The sequence below is a fragment of the Carlito syrichta genome, unplaced genomic scaffold, assembly GCF_000164805.1.
Source record: "Carlito syrichta isolate Samal-C Ts95f unplaced genomic scaffold, Tarsius_syrichta-2.0.1 Scaffold169076, whole genome shotgun sequence".
NCBI classification, from domain to species: domain Eukaryota; kingdom Metazoa; phylum Chordata; class Mammalia; order Primates; family Tarsiidae; genus Carlito; species Carlito syrichta.
The window spans coordinates 34,768-59,953 of record NW_007113172.1 but is presented as its reverse complement, the minus strand read 5'-3'; the positions used below and the strand labels follow the sequence as shown (position 1 = coordinate 59,953).

General features: G+C 40.0%; 1 protein-coding gene across 1 annotated transcript in view; it reads left to right on the top strand.

Annotated features, from left to right (window-relative positions):
• The first annotated feature begins 155 nt into the window (after window positions 1-155).
• FAM71D (family with sequence similarity 71 member D) overlaps window positions 156-25,186 on the top strand; it is a 45,813-nt gene continuing 20,782 nt past the window's right edge. The window contains exons 1-5 of the mRNA XM_008051194.2: window positions 156-314; window positions 8,180-8,379; window positions 9,290-9,824; window positions 13,223-13,271; window positions 13,338-13,470. Coding sequence (XP_008049385.2) covers window positions 156-314; window positions 8,180-8,379; window positions 9,290-9,824; window positions 13,223-13,271; window positions 13,338-13,470 — 1,076 coding nt within the window. The remainder of the gene's footprint in view (window positions 315-8,179; window positions 8,380-9,289; window positions 9,825-13,222; window positions 13,272-13,337; window positions 13,471-25,186) is intronic.

Genomic DNA, 25,186 nt, shown 5'->3' with positions numbered 1-25,186 from the left:
GCCACTGCACTCCAGTCTGGGCGACAGAGTGAGACTCCAACTCAAAAAAATACAAATAAATAAATAAGGCAATTTAATTATTATATTAAATTATCTCTGTGCCCATTAACTGTATTTTCGTTCCCTCAGTTTTCCGATGTCTGTGCGCAAGCACAATGAAGAAGAACAACAGGAAGTCCCCCGCAAGGACCTATAAGCAAACTTCGCCCTGCGCCCCACACGCCCCAAGCCCAGGAGATCTTCAAAATATGCTGGATGGAGGAGAGTATGCCCCTTTCATATCTCCTCCCATGTTAGAGAGCAATTTTATCCAGGTAAATAATACTCGAGACCCGAATTCAGTTCCAATAACTTCAGTGATTAATTTTCTCAAGGATAACTGAAAAGGTTGAGAGGAGAGTTGTTTCAGCTGTACTGAGGGAACGTGTAATACCATTAAAGGGAACAGTTTTGGAACTTTCAACAACCTGAAATAATCACAGTGCTAAAGAACATTCACTTTAAATGTTCCCAACAAACTCTTACGAATGAATTGTGCTTTAACTCAACCATAATTGTCATTCTAGCATTTGTCTTCCCAAAAGTACATGAGGTAATTTTTAGAATATCCTGTCACAGGAAAGCATACAGACAACTTATTTCTTAGATTTAGAAGACATGTTAAAGAACAACATCTGTGACCAAATGGGGTATTAAAATAAATCTTAGCTCTTAGTTCTGAAAGTAAAATATGAGTCAGATAGTGTCAGGGAGAAAAGCTTCCTTCTCATAAGGATGTGTCTGCATTGTGAAAAAAGCTGCATTTCAACTCATTAGGGAGCAGGGCTGACTTCCCTCTAAACCAGGGGTCTCCAAACCCCAGGCCACAGACTACCCAGCAGGAGATGAGCAATGGGCCAGTGAAGCTTCATCTGTGCTTACAGTCATTCCTCCTCACTCACATTACCACCTGGGCTTTGCCTTCTGTCAGAGCAGCAGCAGCATCAGATTTTCATAGGAGCCTGAACTCTATTGTGAACTGTGCAAGCAAGGGATCTAGGCTGCATGCTTCTTATGAGATTCTAATGCCTGATGATCTGAGGTGGAGCTGAGGTGAAGCGGTGATGCTAGCGCTGGTGAGCATGTGCAAATACAGATTAACATGAGCAGTGAGGCTTGACTGCACAGAGACCATAATAAATCAATTACTTGCAGATTCTTGTCAAAACCCTATCAGCGGGTGGCAAGTGATTTGATGTACTTCACTGTACAGCTGCACCTGGTGACAGGCTTTAAGTCAGGATCCAACACTTAATTAAGTCCACATGTGGCCTGCCCATTATTTTATCACTTCCATCCAAGCCTCTTTCCTGCACTGTGCATTTGTCTCAGTCAGTTTTGGTAAGCTCACAAGTTAACCCTAGCAAAAGTGAGTAAAAACAAACATCACTGGAGCGCTTGTTTGAAAAGGGGGAAAGACCAAATGATGAGACAGCAGAAGATTCTAAGCCTGCCAACAAAAAGAAAGTTTCATTTAAAAGAAAACACCAGGCCGGGCACGGTGGCTCAAGCCTGTCATCCCAGCACTTTGGGAGGCTGAGGCGAGCAGGCTACCTGAGCCCAGGGGTTCGAGACCAGCCTGGGCAACTTGGCAAGACCGCATCTCTACAATAAATCAAAAAATTATGGCCAGGCTCAGTGGCTCAGCCTACAATTCCAGCACTTTTGGAGGCCGTGGTGAGTAAATTGCCTAAGCCCACAGGTTCGAAACCAGCCCAAACAACTTGGTAAGACTTTGTCTCTACAATAAATCAAAAATTAGCCGGGCGTGGTAGTTCCAGCTACTTGGAAGACTGAGGCGGAAGATCGCCAGAGTCAGCAGATCGACACTGGGGTGGCTGTGAGCCTGCCACTGCACTCCAGCCTGGGCGATGGAGTGATACTCTGACTCAAAAAAAAAAACCAAAAAAAACCCACCAAGAGTCCTACTTAAGTTACAGTTCATTGCAACGGGTGATTCACATTCTCCAAGTCTGCTTTGTAGAATATGTGGCGACCGGCCATCCAATGAAGCCATGAAAGCTTCAAAACTGATTTGTCATGTGGAGACCAAGCACCCTGCATTAAAAGACAAGCCTTTGAAGTTTTTCAAAAGAAAAAAAGTAAACATGAAGAACAGAAACAATTATTGAAGACCATCACTTCATCAAATGTGTCTGCACTGAGAGCACCATTCTTAGTGGCTAACTGTATAACTAAAGCTAAGAAGCTTTACTATTGGTGAAGAGATCCTGCCTGCTGCTAAGGACATTTGTGGTGAACTTTGAGGAGAGGCTGCAGTTCAAAAGGTGGCATGTGTTCCTCTTTAGGCTAGCACCATAACTAAATGGATCAATGAAATAGAAGAGGATATAGAGAAGATTAATGAGTCATGGTACGCACTCCCGGTTGATGAGTCTACCTTGTTGACAACAAGACAATTCTTGTTTTTATGCAATATATTTTTCAGGAGGATGTGCATGAGGATATGTTAGGTGCACTTTTGTTGCCAAACAATACTATAGCTGCAAAACTCTTCAAGTCTTTGAATGATTACCTATCGGGAAAACTGAATTGGTTATTTTGTGTATATGCATGGGACAGAGTGACTGCCATGACTGGATGGTTTTCTGCTTTCACTACTCAGATCAAAGAGGTCACTTCTGAATGTGAGTCTGTGTACTGAGTCATTCACAGAGAAATGCTGGCTAGCTGAAAAATATCACCTCAACTTAACAACGTTTTGCAAGATGTGATTTAAATGATCAACCACATTAAAGTACATGCCCTTAACTCATATCTGTTTGCGCAGCTCTGTAAGATGGACACAGAGCACACACGTCTTTTCTTATACACAAAAGTGAGATGGCTTTTTAAAGGTAGATCACAGACCAGAGTTTTTGAGTTACAAGAGCTGCTCCAGAGATTTCTTTTAGAAAAGCAGTCACCACTGGTAGCACATTTCAGTGTCACAGAATGAGTTGCAAAACTTGCTTATTTGTGTGACATATGCAACCCGCTCAATGAACTCAATCTGTCACTTCAGGGGAGAATGACAACTGTGTTCAAGTCAGCAGATAAGGTGGCTACATTCAAAGCCAAACTGGAATTATGGGGGCGATGAGTGAACATTGGGATTTTTTACATGTTTCAAACATTAGCAGAGATTTTGAAAGAGTCTGAGCCAGGGCCTTCTTTCTCCCAGCTGGTGCATGATCACCTAACTCACATTTCAGAAGAGTTTGGGCATTACTCCCCAGCCACAAAAGACACCTGAACTGGGAAGGAATGGATCCGTGACCCATTTGTGAATAAGCCAAATGAATCGACTTTGCCATGCTAGAAGAGGGTCAACTGCTTGAGATTGCAAATAATGGTGGCCTTAAAAGTATGTTTCAGACAACTTCAAGTCTCCATATGTTCTGGAATAAAGTCAAAGCAGAATATCCTAAGATTGCCACAAAAGCACTGAAAAGCCTGCTTCCATTTCCAACATGCTATCTTTGTGAAGCAGGGTTTTCTGCAGTGACAGCAACCACAACGAGATAATGGAGTTAATAGGACTTAAGCAACATGCTTCAGGTGTCAGTGTCTCCCATCACCCCCAGATGAGACCACCTTGTTGCAGGAAAATAAGCTCAGGGTTCCCACTAATTCTGCATTATGATGAGTTGCATAATTATTTCATGATTTATTACAATGTAATAATAATAGAAATAAAGTGCACAATAAAGGTAATGCCTTTGAATCATCCTGAAATCATCCTCCTCACCCCAGTCCATGGAAAAATTGTCTTCCATGAAACCAGTCCCTGATGCCAAAAAGGTTGGGAACCACTGGTCTAAACATTCAACCTTAAAATAGTCAAAGAATGGGGAAATGAGTTCAAAGGTATGGGCCATAGCGCTAAACTTCATAGATATGCCACAGCAAAGTCAAACACCGAACACTGAGCTATTACCTCCAATGCCAACACATTCAAGCAGCTATTCAGCTAACTCCATGAAGGGTGACAGGGAGGACAACAGATACTTCTTCAAAAGGTAAGGAGGATTCGTCTTTCTTTTTTTTTTTTTTTTTCTTTTTTTGTGAGTTGGAGTCTCACTCTATCACCCAGACTGCAGTGCAGTGGCACGCTCCCGGCCACCGCAGCCTTGATCTGCTGGGCTCCCGCAATCCTTCCACCTCAGCCTTCCAAGTAGCTGGAACTACAGGCGTGCACTACCACACCCGGCTAATTTTTTGATTTATTGTAGAGATGAGGTCTCGCCAAGTTGCCCAGGCGGGTCTCGAACCCACGGGCTTGGGCAATCCATTCACCTCAGCCTCCCAAAGCACAGGATTACAGGCTGAGCCACCGAACCCGGCTGGATCCGTCTTTCATAAACACATTCTCAGCACAGATACCTGAGTACTAGTAGGACTCCCCCGCCCTCTGCCACCTCCAGTATACCACAGGCAGGAGGTAAAGCCTCCGGAAACAGCTAATGATTTAGGGATGTCCCAAGAATGCATGTGACAGGTCATGATTTGATGGACTTTGCTCTCTACATACTACTTTTCTAATAATCTTTTTATTTTCTTTTTTCACCTTTCTTCCTGTGCCCTTTCCAAATCACCTTTTGCACACTTCAGTGAAATTACATAATACTTAACTTACACTGGGGGTAGTTAGCAGTCTACAGATCAGACACGACCCCATGATATAGTTTGATAAGTCATACCCTTTAAGATGCACAACCCCACCTAGCTTGTATGTCTTTGGGCAGCAATTTACCAAGGTTCCTGACTCAAAAAATGTAAATGGAAAAGAAAAACAATGATCTCAAATACAGTGAAAGAGCCTGTGGGCACCAGCTCATTCTAAGTAGATGGCCAGGTTCTCTCTTTTTGGTCCATTACCCTCAAGCTAGCTTCCCCCAGGACTTCACATCTAAACAGGACAGTGCATGCATAGGCACCACTGATGAAGGATCAGCATGGAGAGCACCCGAAGTCTGTGTCTGTGTAGGCCCTGGGAGTTCTCCTAAAATTGTTTCCACCTCTCATAAATTATGTAGTAGTTTGGTATTGAGGACTGGCAGAATATTTTTAGCAACTGAAGTGCTAAGTGTAGTTGAAATCTCAATAACATATGTTTTGTACTTTGATAATAACAATTTTATTTAATGCCAAAAAGTATAACTTTATTCTTGGTGTTGACTGTGTTGCTAGATTTTTAAAGACTTAAGAAAATTAGCAGGACACATCAGCACTATTTTCTTCTTTTCTGGGATTCTTAAACATTTAAGATTAAATGATTGTAGTAAATGTTACTTTTGGTCACAAATAAATGCCAATAAGTTGTAATTAAGGGTCTTCTAACCCTAAAATGTATATGCTCAGGTTAAAAAAAATTAGCAAATTAAAACCACACTGAAATATCACCTAATTCCAGTCAGGATGGTCATCATCAATAACTCAAAAAACAACAGATGCTGGAGAGGATGTGGGGAAAAGGGAACACTTCTACACTGCCAGTGAGAGTGTAAACTAGTACAACCTCTGTGAAAATAGTGTGGCGATTTCTAAAAGATCTAAAAATTGACCTTCCATACAACCCAGCAATCCCCCTTCTGGGAATATACCCAGAAGAACTCAAATCACTCTACAAAAAAGATACCTGCACAAGCATGTTATTGCGGCACTATTCACAATAGCAATAACATGGAATCAACCAGGCTGCCCTCAAAAGTGGACTGAATAAAGAAAATGTGGTACATTTACACAATGGAATATCATGCAGTCATAAAGAAAAACAAAATTATAAAATCTGCAGTAACTTGGATGGAATTCGAGTCTATAATACTCAGTGATTTATCACAGAAACAAGGATCTGAGTACTGCATGCACTCACTCATAAGCAGACTGAACATTTATCATAATACTATAAGAAAAGGACACTGCCAGGGGAAGAGGGTGGCACATAACATCAATAAGAGTACCAAACTTTACCTGCATGATGACCACTTATGTACCTAACCCTGACTTGTACCCCACATCTTTAAGATAAAATAAAATAAAAATTTTTGAACACTGTCATAGAACGAGAAAAAAAATTAAAAATATGTCTGTTACAGCCATCTCCAAATAAAGTATTTCTTTTTTTTTTTTTTTTGAGTTGGAGTCTCACTCTGTCGCCCAGACTGGAGTGCAGTGGCCGCTCCCGGTCACCGCAGCCTCGACCTGCTGGGCTCTGGCGATCCTTCCGCCTCAGCCTTCCAAATAGCCGGAATTACAGGCGCGCGCTACCACGCCTGGCTGATTTTTTGATTTATTGTAGAGATGAGGTCTCGCTGCCCAGGCGGGTCTCGAACCCGCGGGCTCAGGCAATCCACTCACCTCAGCCTCCCAAAGGCGCGGGATTACAGGCTGAGCCACCGAGCCCGGCATCAAATAAAGTATTTCTATGGAGCTTTAAATATTTACAAAATAAAGCTTATTTCAGTGATGTATTTTATACCACTTTCTCACAAAATGCATGCATGTTTAACAAAATTACAAATATTTTTAATACTTCTATCTTCTGAATTAAAAAGCAAAATAAAATTGAGCCTCTCCCCCCCCCACACTCCCCTTCCAAAATAAATATACAGGACAATGACAGCTGCCAGTATCATTCTGGTGACTTTGTGAGGTCTGGGAAACCTTTGCCATAGCCACCAGGAGGCCTCCATCTGTGTTTCACTGGCTAGGCCTGAGTCACATGCCCCTGCTGAAATCAGGTGAGTGGAACCACCACAACCCACTTAAATAATCAATATTTAACCCCTGAGCTGGGTCATCATCCCTGAGCTATATTGGACAAAACCAGGGTTCTGTCAATCAGGAAGAAGAGGGGCACAGCTTCAGGCAGGTAATCAATAGTGTAGGCTACAACCTCTTTCTGAATGCATTTGCTTTCCAGTGATTTATTTTTTAATTGAAGCAGTTACTGCATAGCTGAGAAATTACAGTGTAGCTCCTCTCTGCATTCCTTCCAATCCCTGCCTGCCCATTCTCCAGTCTCTTCTGCCAACTGGCAGGGCTTTTACTGGCCAAGGTTCTTGGACTTCGGTGTTTTTACACTTGCTATTCCTCTGCCTGGAGATGGAGATCTCTCATCACCACACAGCCAGTTTATCTACCACACCGTGCAGGCCTCAGTAGAGGTCCTTTCCTCAGGGGACACTTCTGTGACCCCATACCCAGGCGTGTGCAGGAGCTGGCTGATTGGTTAGTATTCAGGAAACTTACAAGTCAGTTCTTAAACATAGCCATTATTAAAAATTACATTATATAAACTTATAATTAGATTATATCCTCAAAAGGGCAATAAATATTTGAAACTCATTATTCCCATTCTTCTAACTACATTTTACTTTTATTCACGCTTTTGAGGTTATAGACTTAAGAGTCTGACAAAGATTTGAGGAATTTATCAATTAGCTCTATGGAATTTAAACTAAAAAAACTGTATATTTGTAAATTCAGTGCTATTCATCTTTTATGTCAGTTACACTTTAAATAAACTTATGTGTAAATGTGTGTGCCTACACCTGTAATCCCAGTACTTTGGGAAGCCAAGGCAGATGGACTGTTTGAGTCCAGGAGTTGGAGACAAGCCTGGACAACATAGCAAGACATCATCTCTACAAAAAAATTAGCCAGGCATGGTGGTACACACCTGTAGTCCCAGCTACTTGGACGGTTGAGGCGTTAGGATCACCTAGGCCCAGGTGGTCGAGGCTGCAGTGAGCTGTGATTACACCACTGCTCTCCAGCCTAGGTGACAGAGTGAGACTCTGACTAAAAAAAAAGTTTACCAGCACATCACTACCCATGTCGCCACTTAGGCCAAGTCAAGTCCCCTGTCACATGCTCTCATAGCACCCTGGACTTGCACTTGGTAAAATTCCTTATAGTAATAATTACTTACATACTTAAATTGTTTAATGTCAGTCTTCCCTGGGAGGCCCCAACAGGTCAGGGACTGTGTCTGTCTGTTCCTTGTGGTATTTCCAAGAATCAACAGGAAAAAGTGAAGAAACAAATGCCTCATGGTTCATTTCTCTCTCATTTTTTGTCCTCCCTGGGCTGTGCATTTCATCAGGTAACCCCACTTCCTGTTCTCTGCACCCAGGTCAACAGGAGGGGTGAATCCATCTACCTTCATAACCGAGCCAACTGGGTGGCCGTGGGTATCTGCTCTTCCAGTTCCATTCATAAGACCCCAAATGTGATGCTACTGGCATATCTGACACCCACCGCCCAAAAAGATACGGAACCCCTGTTTAGAAGTCTCTTGACATCTCCTTCTACAGAGAAGCTGGTGCTCACCAGGTGAGTTACAAAGAAAAGAAGTTAGGGGTCAGAAAATATGCTAGACTCCTGTGGAGCTGAATTGGAAACACCAATGACAGTTGCCCCAAAGGAGCATCTCACTTGCGCTCCTTGTTGCAATGACAGCAGTAGGGAAGATCGTTTATGACACAGGCAGGCAGACTTAATTTTTAAAAATCAGGTCGGGCTTGGTGACTCAGCCTGTTATCCCAGCACTTTGGGAGGCCGAGGCAAGTAGATTACCTAATCCCACAGGTTTGAGACCAGCCCGGGTAACTTGATGAGACCTAATCTCTACAATAAATAAAAAATTAGCCAGGCATGGTAGTGCATACCTGTAGTTCTGGTTACTTGGAAGGTTGAAGCAGAAGGATTGCTGGAGCCTAGGAGGTCGATGCAAGGGTGGCCGTGAGTGTGCCACTGCACTCCAGCCTGGGCGATGAAGTGAGACTCCAACTCAAAAAAAAAAAAAAAAAAATTAAACCTCTGTAACAGGCATTGAAGATGCATAATAAACTGCCTCTCTAAACACAACCCCCTTCCCCAACACCCAGCTTCCAACAGAAATTAGCTCTGACCTTGTCTCGGTCACTAAATACTCTGTAATCTTGAGTAGATCATTTAACTTAAAATCTCAGCTTTGTAAGGTTAATTTAAATGCCAATTTCTAGGTAAGGAGTTGCTTAGTACACCAGGGTCTCAGTAAGTAGTTGCTTAGTACACCAGGGTCTCAGGTATATAACAAATTAAGAAGAGATGGCACTCAGGAGCCCCTACCCAGACCTACCCAGGAGACAAGACTATTGTCCTGACCTCACTCTTCAAGCTACTATAAAATAGAAAAAGGAATGCCTCTTCCTAGGTCTCTACTCAGGCTTCTAGACAACATGACATTTGTGTGTGTTTGCAGGTTTCTGCCTCTGCAGCTTGTGACTCTTTCTGTGCATGACGCCAAGAATATGCGCCTCAAGGTAAAGCTGGTGAGCGGTCGAGCCTACTACTTGCAACTCTGCGCCCCCGCAAACAAGCAGGATACCTTGTTTTCTCAATGGGTGGACCTCATCTCCCTCTTGAATCAGGAGAAAGCCAAAGTTTCCAAAGTGTCAGAGGTCTCAAGCCTCTCAGAAATCACAAATAGCACCGAGATCACAGGCTCTGTGGACATCATGGATATTGCAGCGTTCACAGCTGTGCAGACCCCATATGTGCATGCCCATTCAGACTCCCTCTATGTTATGGACAGCATAGGTTTCTCAGAATTCACAGACATCACCGACATCACAGATGTCACGGATGTTCCGGAAAGTGAGGTACCAGAGGTCCCAGATGTAAGAATTGTCACAGAAGTCATAGAAGTCACAGACAACTCTGATGTCACAAACTACTCAGGGGTCACAGTGGTGTTTGAAAATGATGACTTAATAAGGGCCAAGCAAGAGGAAAAGGTAAGTGTCACAGAGCATTTGCATGCTTTAATAATCAAGACCTACAGTGAAAACCAAGATCACACTTCCCAATTAGCTGACACTGTTATCAAAATGCCATGGAGCCTGCTCTAAGTAACCTAATTTTAATAATGAGCTCCGATCCCTGACCCCTGATGTAAAGGAGTTATAAGATGTCCCCTGAAATAGGTAGTGATCATCCTCACCGTAATTCTTAACACAGTATCAGAAAGCTATGGTGTGATGGAAAGAACTCGGGAATCAAAATCAGAAGACCCAGGTTAAAATCTCAACCTGCGGCATATTAGTTTTGTGACTTTGGCCAAGTCACTGAAGCCCCATGAGTCTCGGTTTTCTCATCTCCAAAATAAGAATATTAATATAATGTAAGGGTTATTAAGGTTTAAATATAAAGAGGGTGCCAAAAAATGTATACACTTTTAAGAAACAAAAAACTATATTAAAATTGTAATACTATATATCGAAAACAAAAGATGAATACAAGTCACGTTTGACTTCTGCAATAACAAGAGGTGCTCAAAGTGGTTACCATCAGCATCCAGACACTTCTGATTATGGTGATCTAAAGTAATGCATACATAACATCTCTTTTTTTTTTCTGAGTCGAAGTCTCACTCTGTTGCCCAGGCTAAAGTTCAGTGACATGCTCACAGCCACCACAGCCTCGACCTGCTGGACTCAGGTGATCCTTACACCTCAGCCTTCCAAGTAGCTGGAATCATAGGCGTGCGCCACCATCCCCAGCTAATTTTATTGACTTATTATAGAGATGAGGTCTCACTATGTTGCCCAGGTTGGTCTTGAACTCCTGGGCTCAGGCAATTCTCTCGCCTCTGCCTCCCAAATGCCAATATTTTTAAAAATTTTTAAAGATTGTGGGGGGTTCAATTCAGGATTAGGTATACAAGTGGTCATCATACAGGTAAAGTTTAGGGTTACAGGTGTGAACCACCATGCCTGGCTGATAACATCTCTTAAAATGTGTACACAATTTTTTGGCACCCCCAACATACAGAAGTACCCAGTACCATGAAGGATAGGATGAAATCTCAATAGGTAAAGGCGAGGGTGGAAATAGGAAAACAAAAAACAAAGAAGTAAGTGACTTTAGAAAAGGCCAGAAGGTGGGAAAACACTAGAGCATGCTTGAGAATGTGGAGTTCAGTTGGGCTGGAGCATAGTATATGAGGACAGTTTTAGAATATTGGCTTGGAAAGTTGCCTGCAAGCCAAATTAAAAAGCGGGGACTTCACTCTTCAGATAAATTTTAGTGACAAAGGCTTCTGTGTAAGGGAAGAAAGGAGCTGTGTTTTTAAAAGATTAATCTGATGTCAGGACAGATCATAAATAAAGAGATCTGTTTGAAGACTTGTTGAGAAACTTCCACTAAGGTCCACAACAGAAAAATGACAAAGAGCAAGATTAGACATTTCATAAAAGAAACTGCTCATAAATAAGGCAGAAAAAGTTTAGCCTCAATAATCATCAAAAAAATGAGAACCGTGAAAAATATTTAACCCATATATAACAGTTAAATAAAAAAATAAAAACTGTGTTAGTGAAGGTGTGATCAACTATATATTCATAGAAGTTTGTGGTAAGGATGAGAATTGCTAAGAAATTCATCACAACTAGAAATGAGGATTTAGCTACAAAGATGTTAATCATACTATATTTATATCATGTTTATAACAATGAAACAGTAAAAGCCTGGAAGCTATGGAGGGATAGTTAAACAAATTTAAATTCGTCGGGGCAGGTGTCATATTTATCATGTTTAGGAGCTACCTTAGTGTCTGGCAAGATCATAGGCACTCAGAAAATACGAAAAGAATCACTATGTCTCGCTATTATAATTATTAAAGAACATTTCTTGACTTAGAAAATGTTCACTATAGGCTGGGCACGGTGGTTCACGCCTGTATTTCTAGCACTTTAGTAAGTTGAGGTGGGAAGATCGTTTGAGCCTTGGAGCTCGTGACAAGCCTGGGTAACACAGTGAGACCTCATATCTACAAAAAATTAGTTGGGTGTGGTGGTGTGCCCTTGTACCCCCAGCTACTCTGGAGACTGAGGTGGAGGGATGGTCTGAGCCCAGGAGATCGAGGCTATGGTCAGCCATGATCGTGCCGCTGCACTTCAGCCTAGATGACAGAGTGAAACCCTGACTCAAAAAAAAAAAGTTCACAATAGAAGATCGAATGAAAAGTGAAAAATATAATCTCTATTATGTAAAAATACATTTATATACACACACATATTTAAAAATCTATATAGAAATAGCAGTTTATCTCTAGATTATGGAAGTATAGGGAATGTATGTCTTATTTATACTAATACTCTGAATTCTCTATTTCCTACAATAAAGATGATAAAATTTTAATTAGGAAAAATTCAAGTAGTTTTACATAATTTTTAATGGCAGGAAGAAAATGCTTATAATAAAATGTTAAGAGAAAGAAGACAAAACTTCAATATGATCTCAAAGCAGACATACACAAAACAAAGAAGTAAATAGACAGAAAGATCAGAATGAAATGTACCACAGGAATAGTTAATTCTGGGCAGTGGCATCATGGAAGCAATGATTTTCTATCTTTGACTTTATTCCTTATAGGATTTTCCAAATATTCTAATGAATATGTATGACATTAATTGTCAGGAAACAATGAAGTTTTATCTTTAAGGAAGAAGACTATTGCACTGTTTTCAGAGAAATGTAATAGAGGTAACGGACTAGGCATGCAGTGATGGGAAGAAGAAGGTGCAGACATGAAGGATATAGTGAGATGGGCGTGAGGGCTTGCTGACTGACAGCTCTGAGGCCCGATTGAGGGATCCTGAGGAAGTCAGAGAGCAACTCAGAGAGGTAGTACACTAAAAGAAACCAGAAAATTAGGAGTAGGAAAAGGGGCTAGGGTATTAAGTTTTAGGTACAGGTTCTAAGTCTTTTGAAAAACTATTTTATATTATTATGAGTTCCCAACCCCTGTCATCTGTTAGATGCTCTTAAGTAAGAGCAATCTCAGATTGGCAAGTAAGTGGCAAGGCATTTCTGGAGAACCTCTTCTGCTCCGACAATTCAGAGAAGTACTGTAATTAAGTGCCAGTTGTCTTGTGTGGGGTGACATGGTGTACATGACAACAGGAGGGTGTCAGCGTCTTGTGTCAGGTTGCTGTGGGCCCTCACTCCCAGCCTCCAGTACACCTGGGCTCTTCCCAGTGACCATCCACTTCCAAGCCTTACTCTCTTGTGCCTGTGCACACACTCAGTAACTAGGAATGAAATGATTACTCTGCTAGACACTGCTCCATAAACAATCTATTACCCGATGCTCTCCTGTTACCTAATTTGCTGCTGCTTGTTATTTTCCAAGGAAAAAATGGAAAACATTCTGAAGACCGGGTGTCTACGAAATACAAAAAGTAAGGGTGAATTGAAAAAATCCTCAAAACATGTCACCATCTCCAATATAACACTGACTTTCGAAGGTAAAAGATATTTTGAAACTACCTTGACTCCAGTAGAAAGTGAAGCAAACATGTTAAAAAAGATGGGTGGCAAAACTTCTGAAGAAAAGACAACTGATTCCCAAACCACGGCTCTCAAGACTGTTGGGTCCAGGTATGTGAGGCAAGTAATGCCAATGAGATTCGAAGATGTGAAGTAATATAAAGAGGTATATGCTTAAAGTCTCTAACTCAGGCAGCTGCCATGGAAGATTCTCAAGACTGATGCAGTGTGAGTGATGCTCTATAGTCAGCTCTCAAGGACCCACATTTGGTTCAACTTTGGCTAATTATTATTTTCCTGCCACCTTCTCACATCACTAAGTTAGCATTCTGGACGGTCTGCCTGATGTCAGTTTTTATGTACTTTTGATAGAATCACAGTGCTAATATTTTGAAGTTGGGATGTTGATTTCTATCCCGATTATGGGTGCTTTTATCTTTTTACTTCTCTACATTTTCTTCTCTAGTATATATTCTCTATTTTCTATACTTCTCTACACTTCAAATTAATAACTTTATAATCTGAAAAAAACTATTTTCATAATGTCAATAGCTTTATTGCAAGCCTGATTTGCAACCTGAATGGAAATGAGCATTATAGTGTTAGTAAGACAAAAGTGAATCTGATCTTTTTTAATTAAAAAAGGAACAGGAAAACACAGGAAAAATTAACTCACCCCAAAAAGAAATTAACTAGAAATTTTTTAGTAATTTGAAGTGCTTTAAAAAAAAGTTTGGTTGACTTCAAAAAGAGCAACAAAACTGGCAAACCATTGAGACAGCTATATTTTTTTAAATGGTAAACCTGGAAATTTAAAAGATTTAAATTACGTATTAGGAAGAAGAATAAAATGTTATTAAGAAAGATTATATACAACTTTTATTAATAACTTAAAAACCCTAAATTAAATAAATGACTTTAACAAAGTGAAAAGAGGCAAGACTAGCATAATCAGAAATTGAGAACTTGAAGAAATAGATTAAATTTATCAAAGAGCTCCCATTGCTAGGCACATTGGCTTACACCTGTAATCCCAACACTTTGGGAGACCAAGGCAAGAGGATTGCCTGAGCCCAGGAGTTCGAGACCAACCTGGGCAACTTGATGAGACCTTGTCTCCACAATAAATAAAAAAATTAGCCGGCATGGTGGCACATACCCATAATTCCAACTACTCAGGAGGCTGAGGTGGAAGGATCACCTGAGCCCAGCAGGTAGAGGCTGTGGTAGCTGTGAGCCTGTCACTAGACTCCAGCCTGGGTGAGAGAGTGAAACTCCCATTCAAATAAAAAACAAACAAACAAACAAACGAAAAAGAGCTCCCATTAAAGAAAAAGACATAGCTTTATCTTTTACTTGATAATTTTTTTAGATATTATAAAATTGTCTTCATTTTATGTAATGTTTTTAAGTATAAAGAATTATGTTTTGTTTTACTAATTTCATGAAGCAAATCATTTGTCTGAATTGTAAAGTCAAAGACAACACAAGAAAGAAAATTCTAGGTTAATCCTACTTGTGACAGTAAATGCTAAATTCTTGGGATCTTAGCAGGGAAAATATAGCAAGCTTAGTATGAAATTAAGGAAGCTGTTACTATTAATCATTATATAAATAGAATATTTTGAAATAATAAAATTGCAAAAAGTATGTGGAAAAGATAGGGGTAAAAATCTCAAGGAAACAATTTATATGGAAAATATCTATGGGGGACTTGGTCCTATGTGTTTTGGCTTTTTTATTTGTTTTTTCTTATTTTTGTAGAGATAGGTTCTCGCTATGTTGCCCAGGCTGATCTCTAATTCTTGGCCCCCAGTGATTCTCCCACCTTAGCCTCCCAGAGTATTGGGATTATTGGCATGAGCCATCACACAGCCTCTTCAGACTTGGTCCTATAAAATCTTAAGCCATATTACAATTAAATGGCCATCAGAACTACAAGTGCAAAGTTAGAATAAAGAAATACACGAAAATAGATTCAAACTGACATAAATTCAAAAGAAACACAGGAAAAGCAAAATTCTAGAAAAATGTTGGTCAAAGATCTATGCTATTACTACACACACACACAAATTCAGATGGGAAAAGAATAAATTACTTTAAAACAAATTAAAATGAGCTGGAAGAAAATGGAATGGTACCATTGACTCATTTACAGAGGAAAGATCATTTCTTGTTCACTGAAGCAGCAAAAGTAATTTTCAATGTCAAAGTTTGATTCATTTACTCAATAATATTTACTGAGTATCTTTTATGTACTATGCACTCGGGATACAGCTGTGAAAATCCCTGTCTCATAAAGTGTTTTATTCTAGTGAGAGGTACAAACAATAAACAAATAAAATATATTATGCCAGCTAGAATATGCGGTGATGTAAATTTTAAAAAGAGGCTGGGTGTAGTGGTTCACACCTGTAATCCTAGCATTTTGGGAGGGTGAGGCAGGAGGACTGCTTGAGCCCAGGAGTTCAAGTCCAGTTAGGCAACATAGCAAGACAATGTATCTACAAAAAAAATTTTTAAAGTTAACCAGGCACGGTGGCACATGCCTGTAGTCCCAGGTACTTGGGAAGCTGAGGTGGGAGGATCACGAGAGTCTAGGAGTTTGAGGTTGCAGTGAGCCATGATTGTGCCGTTAACTTTAATCTGGGCAACAGAATGAGACCCCAACTCAAAAATAAATGAAAAAGATAAAAAAGAAAACTCAAGAGAGAGAGTGATAGAAAGTGATTTGAGGAGAGTGGAGGGATATATATATATATATTTTGAGTTGGAGTCTCACTCTTGTCGCACAGGCTGGAGTGCAGTGGCATACTCACGGCCACCTCAGCCTCGACCTGATGGGCTTAGGTGATCCTTCCACCTCAGTCTTCCAAGTAGCTGAAACTACAGACGCACACCACCATACCTGACTAGTTTTTGGAATTATTATAGAGACAAGGTCTCATCAAATTGCCCAGGCTGGTCTCAAACCCCTGGGCTCAGGCAATCCTCTTGCCTCAGCCTCCCAAAGTGCTGGGATTACGAGCTGAGCCACTGTGCCCGCCCAAGGGATATTTTATACAGGTGGCCAAGGGCAGGCTCTCAAGAAAGGGACATTTAAGCGTAACCTGAGGGAAGTATGGGGGAATATAGTTCCAAGTTTATTGACTGCATAGCAATCACAATTATCCGCCAATTCATTTTAAATATATGCATACTTACATACATACATGCATAACAACAGACTAAGGAAAAAGAATAATAGATTACCATTATGTATAAGTAGCTGATGGGAATTTGTAAAGGATCTGATTAACAAATGGTTTAAGGATATAAATAGAAAAGTTACTCCAGAAGACAAATAGTACTTAAAGAGGGAGGGATCAACCTCAGTAATAATTAAAGGAGGACAAGTTCAGCAATTACCAGTTGAGTTTTCATTGGGTGTCAGTAACACTCATGGTGTCACTGTAAATGGTTGGCAATTCACACTATAGTGATTATACCCCTTGACTTACAGAAACACATGTCAAAAAACTAGTTCAAAGGAGAAAATAACTTATTTGAACATAGTGTCTGATAGTTAAAACTTGTAAGTAACCCAAATGACCAGTGGTGGGAGAATGGCTAACTAGGAAATAGTATGTTAATTTAGTAAAAACAAAGCCCCATTAGAAAAAACAATAGGTAGAATTTCAATTAAAAGGACTACATGACTAATAAGGAATTATAAGCTAGAAAAGTAAAATTCTAAAACATGTAAATACAATGGTATTTTATTTCTACAAATAGAAAGAAACTGCAGTTTGGGCATAAGAGTTAATTAAAAGAATTGATATTTGTTGTAGCTATTGATAGATGTCTCTATTAAAGCTTTATTGTATAATTGATTACATGTATAATTGAAAAAGTGAACTGAATCTACGATGGAGACAATTCAACATAGCAGCTAGAGAATGAGATTTGCAGTCAGACCCTGTGTTCAAATCCTGGCTTCTCTTATCTTACTAGCTCTATGACCTCAGGTAATTACTTAACTTCTTCAGGTCACAGCTTCTTCATTTGTAAATGGGAATAATATCTACCATGTACAGCTGTCATAGGGATTAAATAGCAATATTAAAATGCTCATAATGCCAGGCATATGGTAATTGTTCCAAAAATATATACAGATAAAATATAGGGGGTAAGGAAGGAAGGAGGGAGAGAAGGAGGAAAGGAGGGAGAAAGATTCAGGTTCTAGATAAAACTGAGCAAAAAATCTAACGTAGATTTGACTCACACTGAATATAGTACAAAGATGGTTCTAAACCATGTAGAACCTCTAAAGTAATCTTTCCACTATACACCCAACAAACTGAACCTAGAGAAGAAATAGAGGGGAAAAAAGGCACAAAACTGATATTTATAATGCAGATTAAAAAAGTGAGGTGATAGGAGAATGTTACTAGAAGACAATGATCATATGTATGAGGAAGCCCACAGAAGGCTAAATTTAAAAGTGAATTCAAGCCGGGCTCGGTGGCTCAGCCTGTAATCCCGCGCCTTTGGGAGGCTGAGGTGAGTGGATTGCCTGAGCCCGCGGGTTCGAGACCTGCCTGGGCAGGCGAGACCTCATCTCTACAATAAATCAAAAAATCAGCCGGGCGTGGTAGCGCATGCCTGTAATTTCGGCTACTTGGAAGGCTGAGGCGGAAGGATCACTGGAGCCCAGCAGGGCGAGGCTGCGGTAGCTGGGAGCGGCCACTGCACTCCAGTCTGGGCGACTGAATAAGACTCCAACTCAAAAAAAAAAAGTGAATTCAAAGTAGAAATTATTTTAACACACACAAAACTGTATTGTACAGTTATAGAGCAATCAATTTAAAAAATAAATGCATATCGCTGATTACATAGGGATAAACAACAGAACTTGTTTTTGCTGTGGAATCTATCCCTAGACATTTCTCAAAATAAGCCATTTGGCCTGGATAGACTTTAGACACTCTCCTGCCAGGAGTTTAGATCCTTTCATGTTTCCTATTATGTAATCTTAACACTGGGTAGATCTGCTTAAATGATTAATAAAATACATGCTCGAGTTTGTCCTGGCTTATTTCACTTAACATAATGTCCTCCAGTTCCATTCATGTTGCTATTAATGACAGGACTTCATTATTTTTATGGCTGAATAGTATTCTATTTTGTGTGTGTGTGTGTGTGTGTGTGTGTGTGTGTGTGTGTGTCACATTTTGTTTATCCATTCTTCTGTTGTTGTATATCTAGGCTGATTCCATATTGTGGCTATTGTGAATAGTGCTATAATAAAAATGGGGGTGCAGATGTCTCTTTGATATACTGATTTCCTTTCCTTTGAATATATGCCCAGTAGTGAGATTGCTGGATCATATGGTATTTCTACATGTTGACTTGAGGGTCCTCCATACTGTCCTCCAAAGTGGCCGTACTTGTTTACTTTCTTACTATGTACAGGAATTCCCTTTTCTCCATATCCTTGCCAGTATTTATTTTGTGCCTTTTTTTTTTAATTGACTTGGAGTCTCACTCTGTCACCCAGACTGGAGTGCAGTGGCTGCTCCCGCAGCCCCGACCTGCTGGGCTCTGGTGATCCTTCCGCCTCAGCCTTCCGAGTAGCCGGAATTACAGGCATGCGCTACCACGCCCGGCTGATTTTTTTTTTGATTTATTGTAGAGAGGAGGTCTCGCTGCCCAGCCAGGTCTTGAACCCGCGGGCTCAGGCAATCCACTCACCTCAGCCTCCCAAAGGTGCGGGATTACAGGCTGAGCCACCGAGCCCGGCTGTGCCTTTTTTTTAATAGCCATCTTGATTGGGTGAGATAAAACTTTATTGTGGTTTTGATTTGCATTTGATGATTGCTGATGCTGAGCATTTTCCCCTATATTGTTTGCCATTTGTAAAGTTTCTTTTGAGAAATGTCTATTCAGATCTTTTGCCCATTCTAAAAAATTGGATTGTTTGGTTTTTTACTATTCAGTTGTTTGAATTCCTTATAGATTCTGTTGGATGAATAGTTTGAAAATATTCTCAATTCTGCAGATTGTCTCGTCATTCTGTTGGTTGGTTCCTTTGCTGTGCAGAAATGTTTTAGTTTGATATAATCCCATTTGTTTATTTTGCTTTTGTTGCCTGTGTTTTTGAGGCCTAATCCACAAAACAGTTCTCCAGAGCAACACCCTGAAGCATTTCCCCTACGTTTAACAGCTTTATAGTTGCAGTTCTTGTATTTAAGTTTTTTAATTAATTTGGAGTTGATTTTTGTATAGGGTGATGGAGGGGTCTAGTTTCATTTTTCTGCATATGGATATCCAGTTTTTAAAGCACCATTTATTGAAGAGACTGACCTTTCCCCAATGAGTGTTCTTGGTACCTTTATGAAAAATCGGTTGGTTGTAAATACATAGATTAATTTCTGGGCTTTCTATTCTGTTCTGTTGGCCTATATGTTTGTACTTATGCCAGTACAATGCTGTTTTGGTACAACCTTGCAGCATATTTTGAAGTCCGGTAGAGTGATGCCTCCAGCTTGTTATTTTTGCTCAGGATTGCTTTAGCTATTTGGGATCTTTTGTGGTTCCATACAAATTTTAGGATTTTTTTCTATTTCTATGAAGAATGTCATTGGTATTTTTATAGGGATTGCACCGAATCTTTAGGTTGCTTTGGGTAATATGGTCATTTTAACAATATTAATTCTTCAGACTCTTGAGCATGGAATATCTTTCCATTTGTTTGTATCTTCAATTTATTTCATCAGTGTTTTGTAGTTTTCCTAGTAGAGGTCTTTTACCTCCTTGATTAAACTTATTTCTAGGTATTTTATTTTCTTTGTAACTATTGTAAATAGGATTGCCTTCTTGATTTCTTTTTCAGCTAGTTCACTGTTCATGTATAGAAACACTAATGCTTTTTGTATGTTGATTTTGTATCCTACAATTTTACTGAGTTTGTTTATCAATTCTAAGAGTTTTTTGATAGCGTCTTTAGGTTTTTCTATATATAAGATCATGTCACCTGCAAACAGGAACCATTTGACTTTCTCCTTTCCTATGTGGATACCATTTATTTCTTTATCTTGCCTAATTGCTCTAGCCAGGACTTCCAGTGTTATATTGAATAAGAGTGGTGAGTGTGGGCATCCTTGTATTGCTCCAGTTCTTTCTAAGAGTGCTCCATTCAGTAAGACGTGAGCTGTGGGTTTGTTACATGTGGGCTTTACTTTGTTAAAATACTTTTCTTCTGTACTTAATTTATTGAGAGTTTTTATCATGAAGGGATGTTGAATTTTATTAAATGCTTTTTCTGAATCTTTTGAGATGGTCATATATTTTTCGTCCTTTATTCTATTGAATTGATGTATGACGCTTATTGATTTGTGGGTGCTGAGCCATTCCTGCTTTCCTCAAATAAATCCAGGAATAAATCCACTTGATCATAGTGTATTATCTTTGTGATGAGTTGATGGATTTGGTTTGCTAGTATTTTGTTGATGATTTTCATTGCTCTCTTCTTTTTGTTATGTCCTTGTTTGGTTTGGATATCAGAATAATGTTGACCTCAAAAAATGAGTTAGAAAGAATTCTCTCTGCTTCAACTTTTTGGAATTGACTGGGTTGTCAATTTTATCTTTTCAAAAAACAACTTTTTGTTTTGTTAATCTTTTGTATTTATTTTTTTAGACTCCATTTCATTTATTTCTGCTCTGATCTTTTTTATTTTGCTCCTTATACTAATTTTGGGTTTGGTTTGTTCTGGTTTTTCTAGTTTCTTGAGGTGCATTGTTGGGTAATTTATTTGAAATCTTTGTAGTTTTTTGATGGAGGTATTTATTGCTATAAACTTGCCTCTTAAAACTGTTTTTGCTACATCCAAATGTTTTGGTATTTTGTGTCTCTATTTTTATTTGCTTCAAGAAAATTTTAATTTTAATTTTTTTTCACTCATTGATCATTCAGGAGCATATTGCTTAATTTCTGTTTTTACATTTTCAAGTGTTCCTCTAATTATTACAATCTACTTTTATTCCATTGTGGTCAAATAATATACTTGATAAAACTTCAATTTTAAAAAATTGTTTGAGATTTGTTTTATGTCCAAACATATGGTCAAGCCTAAAGAATGTTCCATATGCTGATGAAAAGAATGTGTATTCTGCAGCTGGTCAGTGAATTATTCTGTAAATTTGTGTTAGGTCATTTGGTCTATGGTGCTCTTTAAATTTTATGTTTCTTTGATGATTTTCTGCCTAGATGGTGTGCCCAGTGCTGAAAGTGAGGGCTGAAATCCCAGCTATTATTGCATTAGGGTCTATCACTCCCTTTAGATCTAATAATATTTGCTTTATATATTTGGGTGCTCTGGTGTTGGGTGAATATATATTTACAATTGTTATATTCTCTTGCTGAATCAAGCCCTTTATTATTATATAATGTTCTTTGTCTGTTTTTACAGCTCTTGACTTGAAGTCTGTTTTGTCTGATATAACTACTGCCAGGTATGGTGGTTCACATCTATCATCCCAGCATTTTGGGAGGCCGAGGTGAGAGGATTGCCTGAGCCCACAGACTCGAGACCATTGTGGGCAACTTGGCGAGACCTCATCTCTACAATAAATTAAAAAATTAGCCAGGTGTGGTGGCGCATGTCTGTAGTTCCAGCTATTTGGAAGACTGAGGTGGAAGGATCACCTGAACACCCAGCAGGTCAAGGTTGCAGTGGCTGGGAGTGTGCCACTGCCCCCTAGCCTGGGTGACAGAGTGAGACTCTAACTCAAAAAAAAAAGAAAAACAAAAATGCATAACTACTCCTGTTCAAATTTTATTTCCACTTCTATGGAATATCTTTTTAAATCCTTTCACTCTGAATCTATGTGTGTCTTTACAGGTGAGGTGAATTTCTTGTAGGCAGTAATATAGTTGGATCTTCTTTGTTAATCCACTCAATCAGTATTTTTTTAAATGGGAAATTTAATCCATTTATATTCAAGGTTATTATTGATAGGTGAAGTGGCACTCTTGCCATTTTATTGATTGTTTTCTGATTTCTTTGTATATCTTTTGTTCTTTATTTCCTCTCATTGTTTATTTTTGGTAGTTGGATAGCTTTCTGTAGTGATAAGGTTTGATTCTTTTCTCTTTCTCCTTTGTGTATCCACTCTATCAGTGAGTTTTATTATTTTGCATATCTTCATGATGGTAACTATTCTTTTCACTTCCAGATATAAGTCCCTTGAGTATTTCTTGTAAGACCAATGTAGTGGTGATGAATTTCCTTAGTTTTTGTTTGTGAAAGACTTTATTTTTCCTTTATTTATGAAGGAAAGCTTTGCTGGGTATAATATTCTTGGTTGACAGTTTTTGGGTTTTTTTTTTTTCTTTCAATACTTTCAATACATCATCTCATTCTCTTCTGGCCTATAACGTTTCTGCTGACAGATCCTCTGTTAGTCTAGTGGGGATTCCCTTACATGTGACTTGATGTTTTTCTCTTGCTGCCTTTAGAATACTATTTTTGGCTTTGATTTTTGACAATTTAACTATAATGTACCTTGGAGAAGATATGTTCAGCTTGAATCTATTTGGAGTTCTTTGAGCTTCCTGAACCTGGATGTCCATCTCTCTCCCAAGGCTTGGGAATTTTTCTATGAGTTCATTAAATATATTTTTTCTCACTTTTTTCCTTCTCTTCTCCCTCTAAAACATGCATGATATATACACCAGTTTGCTTAATAGTTTCCCATAAATCCTGTTGGTTTTATTGTTTTTCTTTCTTCTTTGATCTCCTTCTCCGTCTTTTTCTTGTGTTGTTTTAAATAATCTCTTTTCTTCTTCTTAGTCTGTTATTGAAGCTCTTTATTATATTTTTTATTTTATTCACTAAATTCTTCAGTTCTGGGATTTCTGTTTGGTTCTTTTTTACGATATTTAACTGTTTGTTGGATTTCTCATTCAAATAATAAATTATTTTCCTGATTTCACTGAATTGTCTTCTGTATTCTCTCGTATCTCACTGAGTTTCCTTAAGATTATTATTTTAAATTCTTTTGCTGGCATTTCATATATTTCCTTTTAATTGGGGTCCGTTACTGGAGAATGAATCATTGTTTTCCTTTGGAGGTATCATGCTTCCTGTAACCCTATATTGATTTCTATGCATCTGGTGAAAAAGTCACTCTTCCAATTGTATGGAGTAGTTGTAGGGAAAGACTTATTCATTTGAATGGGTCTTGGGGTGTCCATTAAATGGGGTTTGTTGGCTTTGGTTGTAGGTGAATGCAGTAGTGTAGTCTCCATGTAGTTTCTTCAGCATTTGCAAGTTTCTCAGTGGCATAGGCTTAAAGAGTCTGTGGTGTTAGTTTTGTGGCTTTGCCAAGGGTGGGCTTGCCAGGCTGTTCCTCAGATCAGAAATGCATATATGCACATGGTGGGCTGGCCAGCATGAATTCTGGCTCTCTAGGTTTGGAGCCATAGGGATGTTAATCTGCCTAGGAACATGAGCACACAGTTGCTTGGCTAACCTGGGTGTAGGTCTGCAGGGGATGGCCCATGGGGCTGTTTCTCTGGCTCAGATCATGGGTGCACAGCTGTTTGGCTGGGCTAGGGGCATATCTGCCAGAGGCAGCCCACAGGTCTGCTTCTCAGGTCCAGAATGTACATTCAAGGCTGCAAAGCTGGCAGGGGGGCATGTCTGCTGGGGGTGGTCCACAGGGCTGTTTCTTGGGTTGAGGACACAGATGCTCAGCTGCCCTGGGGGCATATCTGCCAAGGGTGGCCCATGGGTCTGTTTTTCAGGTGTGCAAAACTGATGCAAGGTTTCTCAGTTGGATCAGGGATATGCCCACTGAAAGTGGGCTGTGAGACTGTTTCTAAGGCCCAGTATGTAACTGTATGGCTGCTTGGTCAGCCTGGGCCATGTCTGCCAGGGGTGGTCCATGGGGTTGTTTCTCAGGTCTGGGATGTGAACTCTTGGCTTCCTGGCTGACCTGGGCATGTGCCTGCCAGGAGTGTCCTGCAGGACTGTTTCTCAGGTCCTGATTGTGGGTGTAGAAACCTTGAGAAGTCAGGGGAATGTGTGTGAGAAACAGGTTGCTATGAGACTATTTCTCAGGTTCTGAGTAGGGGGGCATAACCACTCTTGTCCTGGGGGCATATCAGCTGCTCAGAGGCTCAGGAATCTCTCTTACTTGAAGAAGAGCATGCAGTGGTTTGGCCAGCTCGAAGGCAGGATCATCCTGGGCAGGACTGCCATATTGTTCCTTTGGCTGGAAGTGTGGCAGTGGGGGAAGGAGAGAAGTACGGAGTAATTGGTTTCCAACTGTGCAGGATCAGAGCCACAGCCAATGCTGGGCCCAGGCTCTGTGCAGCTGGTATTGTGGTATTCAGCCATCAGTATGGTCTTGGTTGACTGAAGATGGAGTTCCAGTACTAGAGAGATGCGGTGGTTACTGGTCTCCAGAGTAGGCTACTCTTCAAAGGTGGCTCTGGTCTCAAGATGACCATGCTACAGTAGCTTGGCTCACAGGAGCTGTGGGGGTGGTGGGGAGTGTACACCTTGTGCTCCTAATTTGGGGCAGTATATCTGTGTGAATTCCCAGCAGCTCTCCAAACTGTATCGGGGCTTGTGAGAACTGAGGGAGTCTCCTATGGTCAGGACTTGTAGGTGTTTGTGCTGGCAATGAGAGCTGGTGGGGATCTTCTGCTTACCTTTTCCCTGCAATGGCAAGTCCCTCCTGACTCTGGGCAGATCCAATCTGGGTGGGGGAAGTAGGGCTGCAGTAGCTGGGTGCCTCTGTACTGCCTTCCTAGACTTCCAGTCACCACAGAGGTG